Source organism: Geotrypetes seraphini, chromosome 4 (genome assembly GCF_902459505.1).
Source record: "Geotrypetes seraphini chromosome 4, aGeoSer1.1, whole genome shotgun sequence".
In the NCBI taxonomy this organism is placed as follows: domain Eukaryota; kingdom Metazoa; phylum Chordata; class Amphibia; order Gymnophiona; family Dermophiidae; genus Geotrypetes; species Geotrypetes seraphini.
This window is the reverse complement of record NC_047087.1, coordinates 37,372,391-37,388,843: the sequence shown is the minus strand read 5'-3', so window position 1 is coordinate 37,388,843 and position 16,453 is coordinate 37,372,391. Positions and strand designations below refer to the sequence as shown.

The 16,453-nt window shown below is 45.5% G+C and overlaps 1 protein-coding gene and 1 pseudogene across 1 annotated transcript; one reads left to right on the top strand and one right to left on the bottom strand.

The window, feature by feature from the left end:
• The first annotated feature begins 204 nt into the window (after positions 1-204).
• On the top strand, positions 205-16,123 carry SS18L2 (SS18 like 2). Its single transcript, XM_033943499.1, has 4 exons — positions 205-497; positions 720-796; positions 4,535-4,640; positions 14,927-16,123. The coding sequence occupies exons 1-3, from the start codon at positions 429-431 to the stop codon at positions 4,632-4,634; spliced, it is 246 nt and encodes an 81-aa protein (XP_033799390.1). The 5' UTR covers positions 205-428; the 3' UTR covers positions 4,635-4,640; positions 14,927-16,123.
• LOC117360166 lies at positions 9,426-9,527 on the bottom strand (annotated as a pseudogene).
• Positions 16,124-16,453: the final 330 nt, after the last annotated feature.

Here is a 16,453-nt window from a genome sequence, read left to right as displayed (position 1 = left end):
CGTCAAAGTGCAAGCATTGAGACTGTTTTCATGTCTCGGTGAGGAACCAGCCCCGATCACGAACCACTGGCTGCACGCAGCTAAGCTTAAAACGGCGGCCAAGACCTATGACGTATTGACGTCATGACGAACGCGGCTAGCTTAGGAGAGTGGAAGAGCGCGGAGGAGGAACTTAAATTAGCCTGGCGTGCGTTCGAAGTAGGTTTGTTTTTCCGCACTTTATTCAGATTCGCTACGTTTCTCGACAGTTTCACCATGAAACAATCCTTAATTGTCGAAGTAAAACAAGATGCTAACCGCAAGTTCGGAAACACCTCCCCCGCTAGCAGATGCAGTGGTAGAGCCCGATAACTTGGCTTCTTTGAGACGAGGGGGCGGGGTATGCGCTCGCGAGCGGAAGAGCAGGGAGGAAGGTGGGAAGCGGCGGAATGTCTGTGGCGTTTGTACCGGAGAGGCTGCGGGGAAAGGTGGAGGTGAATCAGGACACCATTGCGCAGGTGAGCGGTCCGATCCTGCCGAAGGGGCATCTCTGGGACCGAGGTGTCAACGCAGTGCTAGTATTTCTGTGTAGATTTCGGGGAGTCTTTTCGAAAATAAATTGAATCGTAGTTAATTCACATGATATGCGTATACAGTCCAGAGCACTGCTTTTAGCGTGACTGGTCATAACTTTTTTTTTTCTGATGGTGGCTGATTATTTTCAATATTCTCATTTGCAGTTACTGGAAGAAAATGACCAACTTATTCGATGCATTGTAGAATATCAGAATAAAGGACGTGCTACAGAGTGTGCTCAGTACGTATGCCACATCTTCATTTACATTATGAATTCTCTTTGTTGTAAACGACAGTATTCTTGTACAATGCCACTTTATTCCGGGACCAGTCAGTTATTTCCGTCTACCTGTCAGAACTTATAGGAAGCCTCAAACTTTAGAGACTTAAACCCCTTACTCTCATACATCTGCAAACATCAGTCTTCCTTTCTACAAGCCAGGCTGTAGGAGCTTATTTTTTCTACTGTGTTTTATTTCATGTATTTTGAGTCTTTGCATGCACGGTTTTAGTCCTCCTGCCTGCAGAGGTTCCTTGCGGGGACAGCTCCAACTGCATGAGATCGCAGACCTTTGGAAAAAGTCTGCTTCTGGGGAGTTCCCTGCTTAGCAGTAAGCCCCCTGGACAGTCTGCACATCAGATCGGTGCTCGGGGACCAACCCCTTGGGAGCTAGCTCACTCCAGGTTGGTCCACTAGTGAGTCGAGTGTATTCTGTGGTTCCGAGGAGGCATTCCTTTGTGCAACTGAGGCACTGAGCGTCCCAACCGAGACTGGCGTCCATGAGAACTGCCCACTGGGGCTGATCCAGACTCACACCATACACCAGATTGGAAGACTGTAGCCACCATGGTGGGGGGGTGGGTGGCCTAAGGGATCTGGCCAATCAGAATCTTAGGCCACTCAGTGCATCCCAGAATGTATTCAAATGGGGCCTAAGATTCCAGTTGGCCCAGGTGCATCCCATTCATGAGAAGGCAAGAAGGATGCCTCCAGCCGGCCAACATTTTAAGGTAAGGGAGGTTCCAGGAGCGGTTTCCATCTAGGGGGATGCCCATGATGTTAGGGGGTAGAGTGGGGGTTCCAGCAGGAGGGATTAGGCATCCCTCCTGCTAGCGATGATCAGTGGGGACATGCGGCCGCTAAATTTATCGCGGCAGGGAGATCCCTTGTTGCAATAAGCTCAGTGACCACCGGGTCTGCTCACAATACATTGTACATGTCTACTGCGGGCCTAGGGAGGCACGTAGGGCTGCTTGGGCCTGCCTAAGTCTACTCCTGGGTAGAGAGTTGGCGCGGGGACAGAAATCTCACCCGTCCCCGTGAGGAATCCCCTCCGTCACCGTGAAGAATCCCCTCCATCCCCGCCCGTCCCTATAAACTTCAGAAATAGTTATTTCATTTAATTATGCTACTGAATAAGCAAAAAGACTTTATTAATTGGGAAGAATACATACTTTGTAAACGGGTTTCTACCAGAGCCTCTAATGTTTATAAATTTTTATCAACACAACTAATATACTACTTTATCCTGAAGCAAAAAAAAAAAGAAATAGAATTTTTTTCCTACCTTTGTTGCCTGGTTTCTGCTTTCCTCATGTTCTCATTCAATTCCTTCCATCCACTATCTCTCTTCTCTCTGCGTCTTTCATTTGCTCTGTTACTATGGCTCTTCCCTTCTCCCCCCTTCCAAATTGGTCTGGCACCCATCTTCTTCCCTCCGCTCCCCCCATAGTCTGGCATCTATGTCTTCTTCCCTGCCAGCGTCTTCTCCCCACTCTCTCTTCCCCATTTCCTTTCAGCGTCCTTCTCCCCCCATCTTCCCCATTTCCTTTCAGCATCCTTCTCCCCCCATCTTCCCCATGTCCTATCAACGTCCTTCTCCCCCCTCTGTCTTCCACATGTGCTTTCAGTGTCCTTCTCCCCCCTCTGTCTTCCACATGTGCTTTCAGTGTCCTTCTCCCCCCTCTGTCTTCCCCATGTCCTTTCAGCGTCCTTCTCCCCCTCTGTCTTCCCCATGTCCTTTCAGCGTCCTTCTCCACCCCTTTGTCTTCCCCATGTCCTTCTCCACCCCTTTGTATTCCCCATGTGCTTTCAGCATCCTACTCCCCCTCTGTCTTCCCCATGTGCTTTCAGCATCCTTCTCCCCCCTCTGTCTTCTCCGTGTGCTTTCAGCATCCTTCGCCCCCCCTCTGTCTTCCCCATGTGCTTTCAGCATCCTTCTCCCCCCCTCTGTCTTCCCCATGTGCTTTCAGCATCCTTCTTCCCCCCTCTGTCTTCCCCATGTGCTTTCAGCATCCTTCTCCCCCCTCTGTCTTCCCCATGTCTTTCAGCGTCCTTCTCCCCGTCTTCCCCATGTCCTTTCAGCGTCCTTCTCCCCCCCCCGACTTCCCCATTTCCTTTCAGCGTCCTTCTCCCCCCCATCTTCCCCATGTCCTGTCAGCGTCCTTCTCCCCCCTCTGTCTTCCCCATGTCCTTTCAGCGTCCTTCTCCCCCCTCTGTCTACCCCATGTCCTTTCAGCGTCCTTCTCCCCCCTCTGTCTACCCCATGTCCTTTCAGCGTCCTTCACCACCCTCTGTCTACCCCATGTCCTTTCAGCGTCCTTCTCCACCCCCCCTGTCTTCCCCATGTCCTTTCGGTGTCCTTCTCCCCCCTCTGTCTTCCCCATGTCCTTTCAGCGTTCTTCTCCCCCCCCCCCTGTCTTCCCCATGTCCTTTCGGTGTCCTTCTCCCCCCTCTGTCTTCCCCATGTCCTTTCAGCGTTCTTCTCCACCCCTTTGTCTTCCCCAGTGCTTTCAGCGTCCTTCTCCCCTCTCAGTTTTACCCATTTCCCTTAAGCGTCTTTTCCTATCCACTCCACCTTTCCTCCCTTTCTCTCTCCCTGCCCCCTTACCTTCGTGGCGCTTCCCCGCCCGCCCGACAACAGAACAGGACCAGTCCGACAAACCTCCCTGCCCTGTAGCTGCAAATCTAAATTACCTTCTTACAGCTGCAGTAAGAAGGTAATTTAGATTCGCGGCTACAGGGCAGGGAGGTTTGTCGGACCGGGCCTGTTGTCGGTCGGTCAGTCGGGGGAAGCGCCACAAAGGTAAGGGGACCTGGCCGGCTGTGCTGCACCCGGGGCGGACCGCCCTCCCCCCTTGATACGCCACTGCCTTTTCCCTACCTGCCCTGCCACAGCACACAGCCGACCGGAAGTCTTCCCGATGTCAGCGCTGACGTCGAAGGGAGGGAGGGCTTTGCTTAAGCCCTCCCTCCGAAGTCAGCACTGACATCGGGAAGACTTCCGGTCGGCTGTGTGCTGTGGCAGGGCAGGTAGGGAGAAGATGAGCCTCGCGGCTGAGTACATCCAGCCCCGCAGGATCCCGCGACCCTAGGGGCGTCCCCACGGGATCCCCGCAACCCTAGGATGTCCCCATGGGATCCCCGTGACTCGCGGGATTCCCGTCATCCCCGTTCCCATGCAGCTCTCTACTCCCGGGCCAAGGCATGCACACGCCTAGCCTTAAGCGGGCCTACGCACCTCCCTAGGCTCCTGGAGGCATCTACTATGTAGGCGGCCTGCCTTGGAAGGTTTTTGGTTTTTTAAATCCATGCGACCTGATTGGCTGGTTAGGCAGCGGTTGGCTGCCTTCAGTCTGGACACTGTGTATAGAATTTGGCCCTTTGTGTATGTATCTCATTCCTCTTCGGTTTCAGCTTACCGCAAAAAGATTCAAGTATGTGCTTGTATTTAAAAGAAAACAGTAATTTCTCTGCCCTGCGGTATACTGGCCTCTTTCTCTGAACTTGTTTGAATATTATTGGCAATAGGAAAAGGGTTCCAAGTAGGTCTTTAAGTTTAAGACAATGGAAGCTCGCTCCATATTTGTGAGAGAGTTGTATTTGTTCAATGGTACTGCTATTTATAGTACAGTAAAAACAAAAACAAACAAACATTGCAATGCTAGTTTAATTAACAATCTAACATTTTTTTTGTAGGTACCAACATGTTTTACACAGGAACCTAATTTATTTGGCCACTATTGCAGATGCCTGTCCACAAAATGTGCAAAAGGTGTCCCCTACTGTGGATTCTTAGAGCAAGGTATTTATAAAACTTTATACACCCTTTTCTTGGTGTTGCCATTTAAGCTGTTTTAAAAAACCAATAAAATAAGTAATATAAAACCAGTAAATGATTAATGCAATAATCATTTTAAAATTAAACATTTTCTTTATAAAACAAATACAATTTCAAAGGTTTTTTGAAGCTAGGAATAGACAACACAATTTTTTGTATTTTTTCTGGCAAATTGTTCCACTGCTAACTGCTTAAAAGCCCTTTTTTCTCCATAATTGCTGTCTAAGAGCAAACTTATCTGTTAACTGGCAAAGTTTTCTACGAAGAGCAGAGATGATGTTGAATGCGTGGAAGCACATGAAATTTTAAAAATTAACAATAACATTTTGAACATACCACTTTCATGAACTTGTAACCAGTGCAGTTTATATAATAACTGTGAAGTACTGGTTCTTTTATTAGTCTGAAATCTAGCCACATACTGTAATTTGAATCACTTGAAGTTTCCTTAATTTTCCAGTTTAACTCACATTTAAAGCATTACAGTAATCTTAATAAGCATGATACAAGTGCCTGTTATGTTAAGGATTTGTGTCCCACTAAATCTGTACAAACCAGGTACAAAGTAGGTAAAACTGTATCACTGTTCTGAGGTGTTCAAAGAAGGTCTTAATTTTCTCAAAATCTTGGTTATCTCATTCAGTTTTCCTTCAGTCATTTGATCTCCGTCATTTTTGCTGTTTCTGCTATGTTGCTCCAGTAAATGATCACTAAAGAAACAGGTTACTAAGTACTATTCATTTTTATAACCGGCCAAAGAAATGTAGTACACCAACTACCTAAAAGTTAGAAGTACATTTTTGAAATATCTGCATGGATTTTACACATGCACAAATTTTGCTTATGTCTAAGTAGAGCTACTGCTCTGTCATACACAATACATGACAAATTACATATGATGGACCCACTCTTTGGAATGCCCTTTCCTCTTACCTTCGACTTAAACCTTCACTAGACAGATTTAAAGTGGTGCTGAAAACTTCATTTAATGATGCATTCAATTAGGTTACATAGAAACATAGAAAATGGTGGCAGAAAAGGGCCATAGCCCATCGAGTCTGCCCCTGCCAATTATCCGCCCCCCCTGAATTTACTCCCTTAAAGATCCCACGTGAGCATCCCATTTTCTCTTGAAATCCGTCACGTTGCTGGCCTCTATTACCTGCAGTGGGAGTCTGTTCCATTGATCCACCACTCTTTCGGTGAAGAAGTACTTTCTGGAGTCGCTATGAAACTTCCCTCCCCTGATTTTCAGCGGATGCCCTCTGGTGGTCGAGGGACCCACGAGACAGAAAATATTATCTTCAAACTCGATGCGACCCGTGATGTACTTGAACGTTTCAGTCATGTCTCCCCTCTCTCTTCGTTCCTCAAGTGAATACAGCCGCAACTTTTTTAGTCTTTCTTCATACGTTAGATCCTTGAGCCCCGAGACCATCCTTGTGGCCATTCGCTGAACTGACTCGATCCTCAGCATGTCCTTACGGTAGTGTGGTCTCCAGAATTGAACACAGTACTCCAAGTGAGGCCTCACCATGGATCTGTACAACGGCATGATGACTTCAGGTCTCCTGCTGACAAAACCTCTATGGATACAACCCATCACTTGTCTTGCCCTGGAGGAAGCTTTCTCCACCTGATTGGCAGCCTTCGTGTCCTCACTAATGATCACCCCTAGATCACGTTCCGCCGTGGTCGTAACCAAGGTCTCACCATTTAGTGCATAAGTTCTGTGTGGGTTTCTCTTGCCCAGGTGCATTACCTTGCATTTTTTAGCATTGAAGCCCAGCTGCCAAGTCGTTGACCATCGTTCCAGCAGCAGTAGGTCTTGTGTCATATGATCAGGTATCAAGCTTTTGCCTACTATATTGCAAATTTTGGCGGCGTCGGCGAACAGTGATACCTTTCCTCTAAATCCCTGCGTTATATCTCTTATGAATAAGTTGAATAGAATCGGGCCCAAGACCGAGCCCTGCGGTACTCCACTGAGGACGTCCGACTCTTCTGATGGGGTACCGTTCACCACCACGCTTTGTAGCCTACCACTCAGCCAGTCCCCAACCCATGTAGTTAGAGTGTCTCCCAATCCGGACGATTTCAGCTTGTTCAATAACCTTCGGTGCGGTACGCTATCAAATGCTTTACTGAAGTCCAAATATACCACGTCCAGTGACTCTCCGGCATCCAGTTGTCTAGTAACCCAGTCAAAAAAGCTAATAAGATTGGATTGGCAGGATCTACCCTGGGTGAACCCGTGTTGGTGGGGATCACGTAGGTTTTCCTCATCTAGGATTGTGTCAAGATTCCGTTTGATCAGTGTTTCCATGATCTTACACACTATAGACGTGAGACTCACTGGTCTGTAGTTAGCTGTCTCTGTCCTGCAGCCCTTTTTGTGGAGTGGGATTACGTTGGCGGTTTTCCAGTCCAAGGGGACTCTTCCTGTGCTTAGGGAAAGATTGAAAAGCACAGATAATGGTTCTGCCAGGACTTCACTTAACTCCCTGAGCACCATGGGGTGCAGGTTGTCCGATCCCATGGCTTTGTTTACCCTGAGTCTCGAGAGTTCGTTGTAGACGCTACTGGGCGTAAATTCGAAGTCCTGAAACGGGTCTTTCTGGCTATCTCCAGTCTGAAGCTGTGGACCATCTCCCGGAACTTCACATGTGAAGACTGAGCAAAAGTATTCATTTAGTAGTTCTGCCTTGGCAGAGTCTGATTCTGCAAAGTTACCGTCTGATTGCTTCAGGCGTACAATCCCATCTTTGCTTCTTTTCCTGTCGCTAATATAGCTGAAAAAAGATTTATCCCCTTTCTTAATGTTCCGTGCTAGCTCTTCCTCCATTCGGAGTTTGGCCTCTCTGACTACTCTTTTGACCGCTCTAGATCTGTCCAAATAGTCCTCTTTCGCCTCCTGTCTTCCTAAGTGTTTGTAGGCGATAAATGCTTCCTTTTTCTTCTTAACTAGGTCTGAAATTTCGTTGCTGAACCATTGGGGTCTTTTGTTTCTCCTGCATTTACTTATTGTTCTTATGTGGCGGGTTGTTGCTTCCTGTAGGATGGACTTCAGAGTCGACCACATATCCTCCACATTGTCAGCTTTTGCTTGTTTATGTAGCTCCTGATGGACAAAAACTCCCATGCGGTTGAAGTCTGTGCCTCTAAAGTTGAGAACCCTCGTTGCTGTGTTTGACTTAGAGAAACCTTTCTTGAGGATGAGCCATACCATAATATAGGTTTGTATTCATTAGATGTAATACAGACCGTGCAAGTCTGCCCAGTGTCAGTCTTAGTTCTTCACAGTTTGTTTGTTTTTTTAATACCGTTTATTTTCTATTTAGAGATCCTCTGTGTTCATTCGAAGCTTTTTTGAATTCTGTCACCATTTTCATCTCCATCACCTCCCCCGGGAGACATTCCAGGTATCCTGTGAAAATTTCCTGACATTATTCCTATGTCTACCACCCCCGTCCTCTAGTTTTACCATATTCCCTCTCTCATCAATGATTTTATAGGGGCATTACCATCTCCTTTCTTCTGCTGGTTACGCGTCTCTCTATACAAATTCTGCCTGATTCAGGAAAAAAAAAATTTGATTCAATTCAGCCTATTGAATCAATTTCTCGATTCGATTTTCCTGTCCAATTGGTTGTTTTTTTCAAACATCCTGGTGGGTTTATTTTATAGCCTCTTCACCCACTCCACCCCCTTTGCCCTCTCCTACCCACACTGGCGCTGTGGTGTAAACAAAAAAGACTTTTCCTCTCTCTGTTAAATCCTAGCTCATGTTCGTACAAGCTCTAGCAGGATACACATTTCAAATCTGACACATTGTAATCACAAAACAGAAAATAAAATTATTTTTTTTTATCTTTTGTTGTCTGGTCATTATTCAAATCATGTTGGTCCCAGGCTCTGCGACAAACGTCTTCTGATAACTTGCTTGCCAGGGTCTCTTGCCTATTTGTTGTTTTCTTCTTTCTCCGTGCTAACCATCTATCTTCCATCTCTGTCCTCCCCTTTTGTTTCCCTTCCCTCCCCTTTCGTTTCCCTTCCCTCCCCTGGAAGTCTGGCATCTTTCCTTTTTTTCATCTCCATTCCCGTAGCTGCAGCGATGGCCCCATCTCCTTTTTTCATCTATCCTTTCTTCCAGCATCTCTCCCTCCTTCCCTACCACCCGAGGGTCCACCAGCGATCCCTTTTGCTGTCCAACTACCCTCCTATCCAGTTTCTCTGTCCCCCCCAATGCCATCCCTTGTGTCCAACTGCTCTCACTTTCTGTTCCTTCCCTCCCTAAATCCCATTATCCACCATCTCTCTCCTCTGTTTTTATGTTCAAATATATTTTATTAGTTTTCAACCAGAAAAACCAGAAACAAACAAGTTGAATAGGCAGAATCAACTACTAATACAGAACTTCAACCTCACCCCCCCTTCAACCCTCCCCCCCTCAAGAGTCCAGTGCCACGGTGACGCTAAGGGTCCATTGTTAAAGGTTCAACAATCTACTACGGGCATATGGTGTAAGATCCAGCCAGAAACACTCCCAGGTTTGACAGATTCTACGGCCCAGACTGCAGTCTAGGTCACCCACCAATCTCCGCTCCAGTGTTGCATGTATTATCATCAAGGATCTCCATTGAGCATAGGATGGGGGATCCCGGGACAGCCAATTAGTGAGTATTGCTTTCTTTCCCAGCAGAAGCGCTCTGGTGACGAAGGCTGTCATCCCCTTAGGTTTAGGGGAGGCTATGTAGTAGTAGCCAAAAATTGCTCTCGTCTGTTTTTAATAAGCAATAATCGCGCCTCGGTTTAACCTCATTGGCTACGATATTGCCACTGCGCAAAGCTCTTCTTCTCTATTTTTAGATCCATTATTTCTTCCATCCCCCCCATCTCCCCTCTCCATGATCTCTCCTAAGTTCATCTCTCCCTCTCTCCAAGTCCATCTCCCCTTCCTCCTTTCATCTTCCCCCTCCACCAAGTTCATCTCTCCCATCCATTTTCTCCCCATCTCCCTCAAGTCCATCTCCCCCTCCACTATCCATTTTCTCCCCATCTCTCCCTCTCTAGTCCACCAACTTCCTGAAGTCCATCTCCCCTCTCCCCCATCTACCTTTATTTTGATGTTGCCGGTGGCAGTAGTGATTTAGCGATTCACAGAGTTCTCCTGCCACCACTTCTTGCGTCTTCTCTCCACTGCGGCCCGCCCTTAGTGAAAACTTCCTGTTTCCGCTTGGACGGCCGAATGGAGTGAAGACGCCTGGAGTAGCAGCAGGGTAGTGAATCGCATTCGCTAACGCCGCTTTTTCCTGGAGTAGAAAGGTAGATGCGGCCGGGGAGGAGAGGAGAAATACTTCCAGCCGGGAAGGAGAGAGCCAGCTATCCAATTACCTTGCTGCTGCTGATCCACACACAGAGGCCCACTTGGCACGCCCTTTGCCAAAGTCCTTTCTTCTGCTGTAACTTCCAGTTTCGCAGAACCGGAAGTTACATTAGATGGAAGGACTCCAGCGGCAGAGGGAAAGCCTGAACGGGTCTCAGGGAGCCGACAAATCGGTGAGTTCAGTTTTTTGTCATAACAAATCGATTCACCTGAAGTAAATCGGTGAATCGATTCAAATCGTAAATCGGGCACTACTCTATACAGCCTAGCATCCTTCTGGCTACAGCTACTTGTTACACTGTTTCATTGCCTTCAAATCCTACTATCACTCCAAGGTCCCTCTCCCTGTCTATGCATATTGGTCTCTCACCTCCTAGTACATATGGCTCCCTCAGATTTCTACTCTCCAAGTGCATCACTCTGCATTTCTTTGCACTGAATTTTAATTTTCTAACTTTTGCAGATTCTTTTTCATGTTTTTCACTCCCTTCAGGGTGATCACTCTGTTAAAAATCCTAGTATCATCTGCAAAAAGGCAAACCTTACCTTCTAACCCTTCGGCAATGTCACTTACAAATATATTGAACAGAATTGGCCCTTAGCACCAATCCTGGAGGTACTCCACTACTCACCTTTCCTTCTTTCAAGTGAATTTCATTAACTACCATCTTCTGGCGTCTGTCCATCAACCAGTATCTAATCCAACATAAACTGCACCTATGTATTATCCACACAAAATGCTCAGAGGGCTCACTTGCAGGTGTTAACTTGCACAGTACCGATGGTTGCAAATTGTATTTAAATGGATGTTTTAGGCTAATAAGTTTTCACTCAAGATTTAAACACTGATAGTAGTGACAAAATGTGCATGTCCTAATAAAAATGAAAGTGAAAGAACACTTAGTAATATTTAGGTGCAAAACAGATGCTGATGTGTGCTGATACTTCTGTTTTTGTCTGGGCATGCGCACAAGAGCCACAATTGCCGGTTTGAGTATTTGGAGATACTATAATGGAAGATGTTCATGGAAATCAAGTTTTCAGTAGATAAGACTGGAGAAAAGAAGAAGCCGAATCCGATGAAGTGCACTTGATGCAGTAGACTCATGTTCTTCAACTGCTGGTCCGTGGACCGGTGCCGGTCCGCAGAAATTTCCTGCTGGCACGTGCATCGGGCCCTAGACAGTACTCTTCAGCCGCCAGTCCACGGTGCGATCAATGCGGCGTTGTCTTCGGGCCGGCTCCCTCTTCCTCAGTGCTGCAGTGACAAAACCGTGGGCAGAGGCTCCTATGCGCTTCCTGCGCCTGAACCGGAAGCCTTCACTCTGATGTTTTTGGTCCTGTATTTGCATGGGGTTAACTCTGTTCTGGTATGAATGAATATTGAGAAGCATACAGTGTGCTTTGTGTAGTTTAATTTTGTGGTTAACCATTATGTGTTGTTAATACGATTATATTGTGTGTGTGTGTGTATATATGAAAAATGAATGGAAAAAATGGTGTTACAATTAGTACTATTATGGGGCGGAGATTGGATGGAGATGGGTGGGGTCTGGCCCACGACTTAGCCCAGTGTTGTTCAACTGCCGGTCCGCAAAGTAATTATTTTATTTCCGCCGGTCCATAGGTGTCAAAAGGTTGAAGAACACTGTAGTAGACCACCAAAATGGTCTTTCTTGGGCTCCGGTTGATTTCATTAGAAGTTATTAAGTACCAAGTCACAGTGCTTGCAGTTGAAATGAAAATAGATAATTTCTCAGGAGGCATGAACTGGGTATATAAGTTTATGCGTAGGAACAGTGTGTTTGGGCTAGAACCACTGTAGGGCAGAAGCTGCCTAAAAACTGGGAAGAATTAATGAAAAACCTTTTTGTGAATTTATCCACAAAGAATGCAGTGATAACAACTTTTGAGTCCAATATTGTAACTTCCTGGGTAACTGATGTAACCTCCTGTAATGTAATCCAACCTTGAACTGAATAGGTAAAGGCAGAATAGAGAGAACCTGATATAACATAACATATTATGGATAAAGTCCCTATGTGGTTCAATATTCCTGACACATGAATTGTGACTGAACAGAGAGCTAAAACCATTCTGATTATAACAGGCCCTGGTTATTTTTTAATGTATTACTACGCCATAGGAAAAATTTCCAAATTGTGTCATCCTGGTATGTAATAAAAAAATTTAAAAAAAGAGTTTGAGTGAACGAAAATATCTTGAAGGAATGGTTAGAGAAATCATTTTATGCATGTCTTGGTGCATTTTTTTAATGTAGAAATCTCTCAGTTTTGGGTTCCGTGGCAGTACACAACTAATCTTATAAAAAAATATATAAATAGGGCTGGTACTCATATTTCTGTGATACGTGGGGGTCTCGTTTGCAAGCTTCAGATGATAAATGGATGGCTTACAGCAGCATTTAAGACACTTGTTAGAATGGAGTGGGAAAGATGGCTATTAACTGGTATTCCAGTTCAATGTGTCTAGTAGTCCTGAACACTAGTTAGGCATCTGAACCCGCAAGTTGCTTGCAGAATGCTGTCAGTCATCTGTGAACTCTGCTTCCTTCCCAGGAAGCTGTCCTGCCTTCTCAGGGTTTTATTTTTTTTCAGCAAGCAAGTTGCTCAGAAGTGTTTGTGCTCTGCAGTTCTATTATTTTTGGCTATTTTTTTCATAGTGTTCGGTTGGAGGCTCAGTGCCCAGAGGTTCCTGCTCATTGGGACCTCTGCCTGGGAGAAGACACAGACTTGCACTGTGAAGTCTATTGCTAGCAGGATCAGCCCTTGGGGACACCTAGCTAGCTAGCCTGCTTTTGTATTTTTTGGAGCTGAGGGGCCATCCCCTGCCTAACTGCTCACACCCCTGATTTATCTGGAGCTTGAACACGGGCTGTTTGGCTCTATCTCCGCTTGGCTGGACTTAATAGTAGGCCAGCTGCATGGTCCTCTCCCCCTTTGCAGCATGAGCTTTTCCAGGAGTTGAGGCTCAGTCCAGCATTGGTCTGACTGGCAGCCTGAAGACCAAATTCATACTGTGAACCTGTAAGGCAGATTTCTTCTCCATTTGTCCCAGCTGTACTCCTAAGCTGAAGCAGGCAGGCACATGGCACAGTGAGTATGGCTATTATAGCCTATGGGGAAAATTGGGGAGGGGGGTCTCTAAACGTGAAATTTGAAGGTTTCTGCAGCCAGATCCAAGGAACCCCACCTCTAAAACCCCTTTCCCTGCATTTTTTATACTTCAGGGGAGTCCCCATGGGCCATTTTTTGTGCAGTTTTTGCTGGTGTTGGACATCTTGGATTTTAAACCCCTCGATTTTACTTAAAATCGATAGAGATGGACCCCTCATGCCAGGTTTGCGCTGGATGGATGGCTGGGGAGCATCCATGTCCTGTATGTGCTGCAGTACGTGGGGGACGAGCAGGAGCTTTGAGCTCAGCCTGGCGTAGAGCATTGGGTCTTGGAAGTTGTTCGAGAAGGTTATAAAATAGTTATGTTCATCCCTTGTGGACCTTTTTTGTAGCTTCTTCAACCGACTGGCTGGAGAGAGTCCTCAAAGTCTGAACGATGGTGCAAAGGCTACTGGATCTTCATGCCATAGAGTCCATCCTGGATGGCCTCAGGCAGTTACTCCATATACTTCATCGTGCCAAAGAAAGGCTCAGATGACTGGAGGCCAATTCTGAGCTTCTATTCGGTCAGTGCTGCACTGAAAGTGCCACACTTTCACATGGAGATCATTCAGTTGGTCATAGCGGCAGGGGTGCCAGGGTAATTTCTTGCCTCCCTTGATTTCATGGAAGCCTATCTCCACATTCCCATTTTTTCGGCCCACAAGAGGTACTTGCGGTTTCATGTGCTGGAACAGCATTTCCAGTTCTCTGCTCTCCCCTTTGGCCTAACAATAGCATCTTGCGCTTTTACCAAGGTCATGGTAGTAGTAGCAGTGCACCTCCGCAAGGCAAGGATCCAAGTGCACCCATATTTGGATGATTGGCTAATCGGAGCTCTGAAACTCCCGTATCCAATCCAATGCAGAAGCTTTTCTCTGCAGGCTTCCAGGAGGAATACTGTTTTCCCTGGTATTGAACCGAACTCCCAGAGACTCCAAGATCTATGTCGACTCCGGGTGACTTTTCTGAAAGTTGACCATCCTGCCCATCTTATGTAGCAGTAGAATCAATCTGGCAACCACTAGTCTGCCTTCAGATTTGGACTGGGCTTATTAGCTAATTGTCCAGATACTTGTATGTCTGCTCTGTGCAGGTGTGCTGCAATAATCATCATTATCTTGGTGAAGGTCTATGGTGTCATGGCCAGCACAAAGGGCAAGGCTGTGAACTGGAAGTGTTGCTCCAGCACATGGAATCGTGAAAATTTCCTGTGCTGTGGAAAGATGGGAATGTGTAGATTGGCTTCCATCAAATCCAGGGAGGTGAGAAATTCTCCCAGCGCCAATCACCGACCTCACCATCTCCATTTGGAAATGTGGTATCTCAAGGGCCGCATTCACTGCTTTGAGGTCTAGAATCGGCCTCCAGTCTTATGAGCCCCTCTTGGGTTAATTGAAATGGTTGTTACACAGTAGAACAGCATTGTAGTGTTGGGGATTTTTCCTTGTTTCTCTCCTTCCAGTTATGTCTGTCATTACAGTACTGCTTGATTGCATTTGTACAAACTTACGGGGCAGGATCAGTTTTCTGGGAAAGAGGTGGAGTTCAAAAATGATTGGGAGCATTCTGCATGCAACTTGCGGGTTCAAATTCATAGTCCTAGCATTCAGGACTACTAGATACACCTACAAGAAAGAGAAGACTATATCAATGTAAGAACCTAATCTTTCTTTCATTCCTTCTAGGAAGCAGAATTGTTCAACTTATGCTGAAGTGTGCAAAAGGGATCCCATCAAGCTCAAAACAATTGTTAACAAGTTCAAAAAGGCATGGACTCTTGTTGATGACGACCCACCTTCACTGTATGAATCTGGGTATAGCTTAGAAGAGGAATTGCTGCAAGAAAGTGCTCCTGTATTAGAAAACTTTCTAGCTGAACAATTTATGGATTCTGGTGTTTCTGAAGATTTTTAAGAGTAACTTACATTATTTTACAATAAATGTTTGCATTACTGTGTTTTGCATCATTCTTATGTTAATGTCTTTACAATAGACCATACACCAAAAATGGCCAAACAGATTTATGTCTCTACGGCAATTCTGATATCATATCTCCGTGCCTCCAGTTATCTCAACCAACTGTCCAGCACTCCCTGTAGATCTTACATACTTGAATCCAGATCCTCAGAAAACACCACCAGAGGCTCAATACTTCATTGCCTCGGGCTTTATGTGTCATCTCGTCACTGAATCAATAATCTTTAATATATTTAAATTAATATTTAAATAGTGCTTATAGCATTTATAAAGTGAAGTCAAAACTGTTACTTATCTTCTATGGATGTGGTCCTGTCACTAGGGTGTCTCACTGACATGTTTCACTAAATAGCTAGCTTTTTCAAGGTGACCTTAGTACATTTTAGTTCGCCCCTCTCCTGACCACCTTTCATTCAAGAGCAGGGCAAACTAAAATGTACTAGGGTCACCTTAAAAAAGCTATTTAGCGAAACATGTCGGTGAGGATCTGGATTTGAGTGTGTAAGATCTACGGGGAATGTCTTTACAATGCCATAATTCACTGCACACTTAAATACAGGCAGTCCCCAGGTTAAGAATGAGTTATGTTCTTAACTGTCTTTAAAGATTCTAGACATGTTTGATGCTTCTTCAGGCTATTTTATTTGGTTCAGTTTGGCAAATTTGTAAGGGGAGGGGAATGGTGGGGAAGGGCAAGGGGGCATTTATAAGTGATTTTAACAACAAAACAAAAAAAAACCAATGACTTTTGGAAGGTTCTTTGCCATTTATGGTAATCCTGCAACCATTTTGTATTTTATGGCATGGATATGGATGCTTGTTATCACCTACTGTTCTCTTCTTATATTTTCTTGTGTATTGGTATATTGCGGTGCAGTTCTCAATAAAATTATTGAAACATAAAACTGTCCTTAAATCAATTTGTATATAACTCGGATCATATGTGTATTTGGCCTAGTTAATTTGAAAGAGTAGTGGAGAGGCATGTCAGTTTTGCAGAGGGTGGGAGAGTACAAATCTCTCTGGCCTAGCATAAAGTAGTGGAAAACTTTCTTTTTCCCTCCAAAGTCTGATCCTAGTATTCTTTCCACCACTATGTCCAATAATTCTCTCCCTCCCTCCCTATGCTCAACTATTCCAAGAGATGAGCATTTAAATATTTAAAATATTAAAAGTTATATAAAAGAATAGTAAATGAGCCACCGCCACCCCATCCCCAGCAGTATAGGCTGGCG

Excerpts from the sequence above, each read along its gene's own strand:
- SS18L2 (XM_033943499.1), top strand. The coding sequence starts at position 429 with ATGTCTGTGGCGTTTGTACCGGAGAGGCTGCGGGGAAAGGTGGAGGTG. Across the intron at positions 498-719 it reads ATCAGGACACCATTGCGCAG|TTACTGGAAGAAAATGACCA; the intron begins GTGAGCGGTCCG and ends TCTCATTTGCAG. Across the intron at positions 797-4,534 it reads CGTGCTACAGAGTGTGCTCA|GTACCAACATGTTTTACACA; the intron begins GTACGTATGCCA and ends TTTTTTTTGTAG.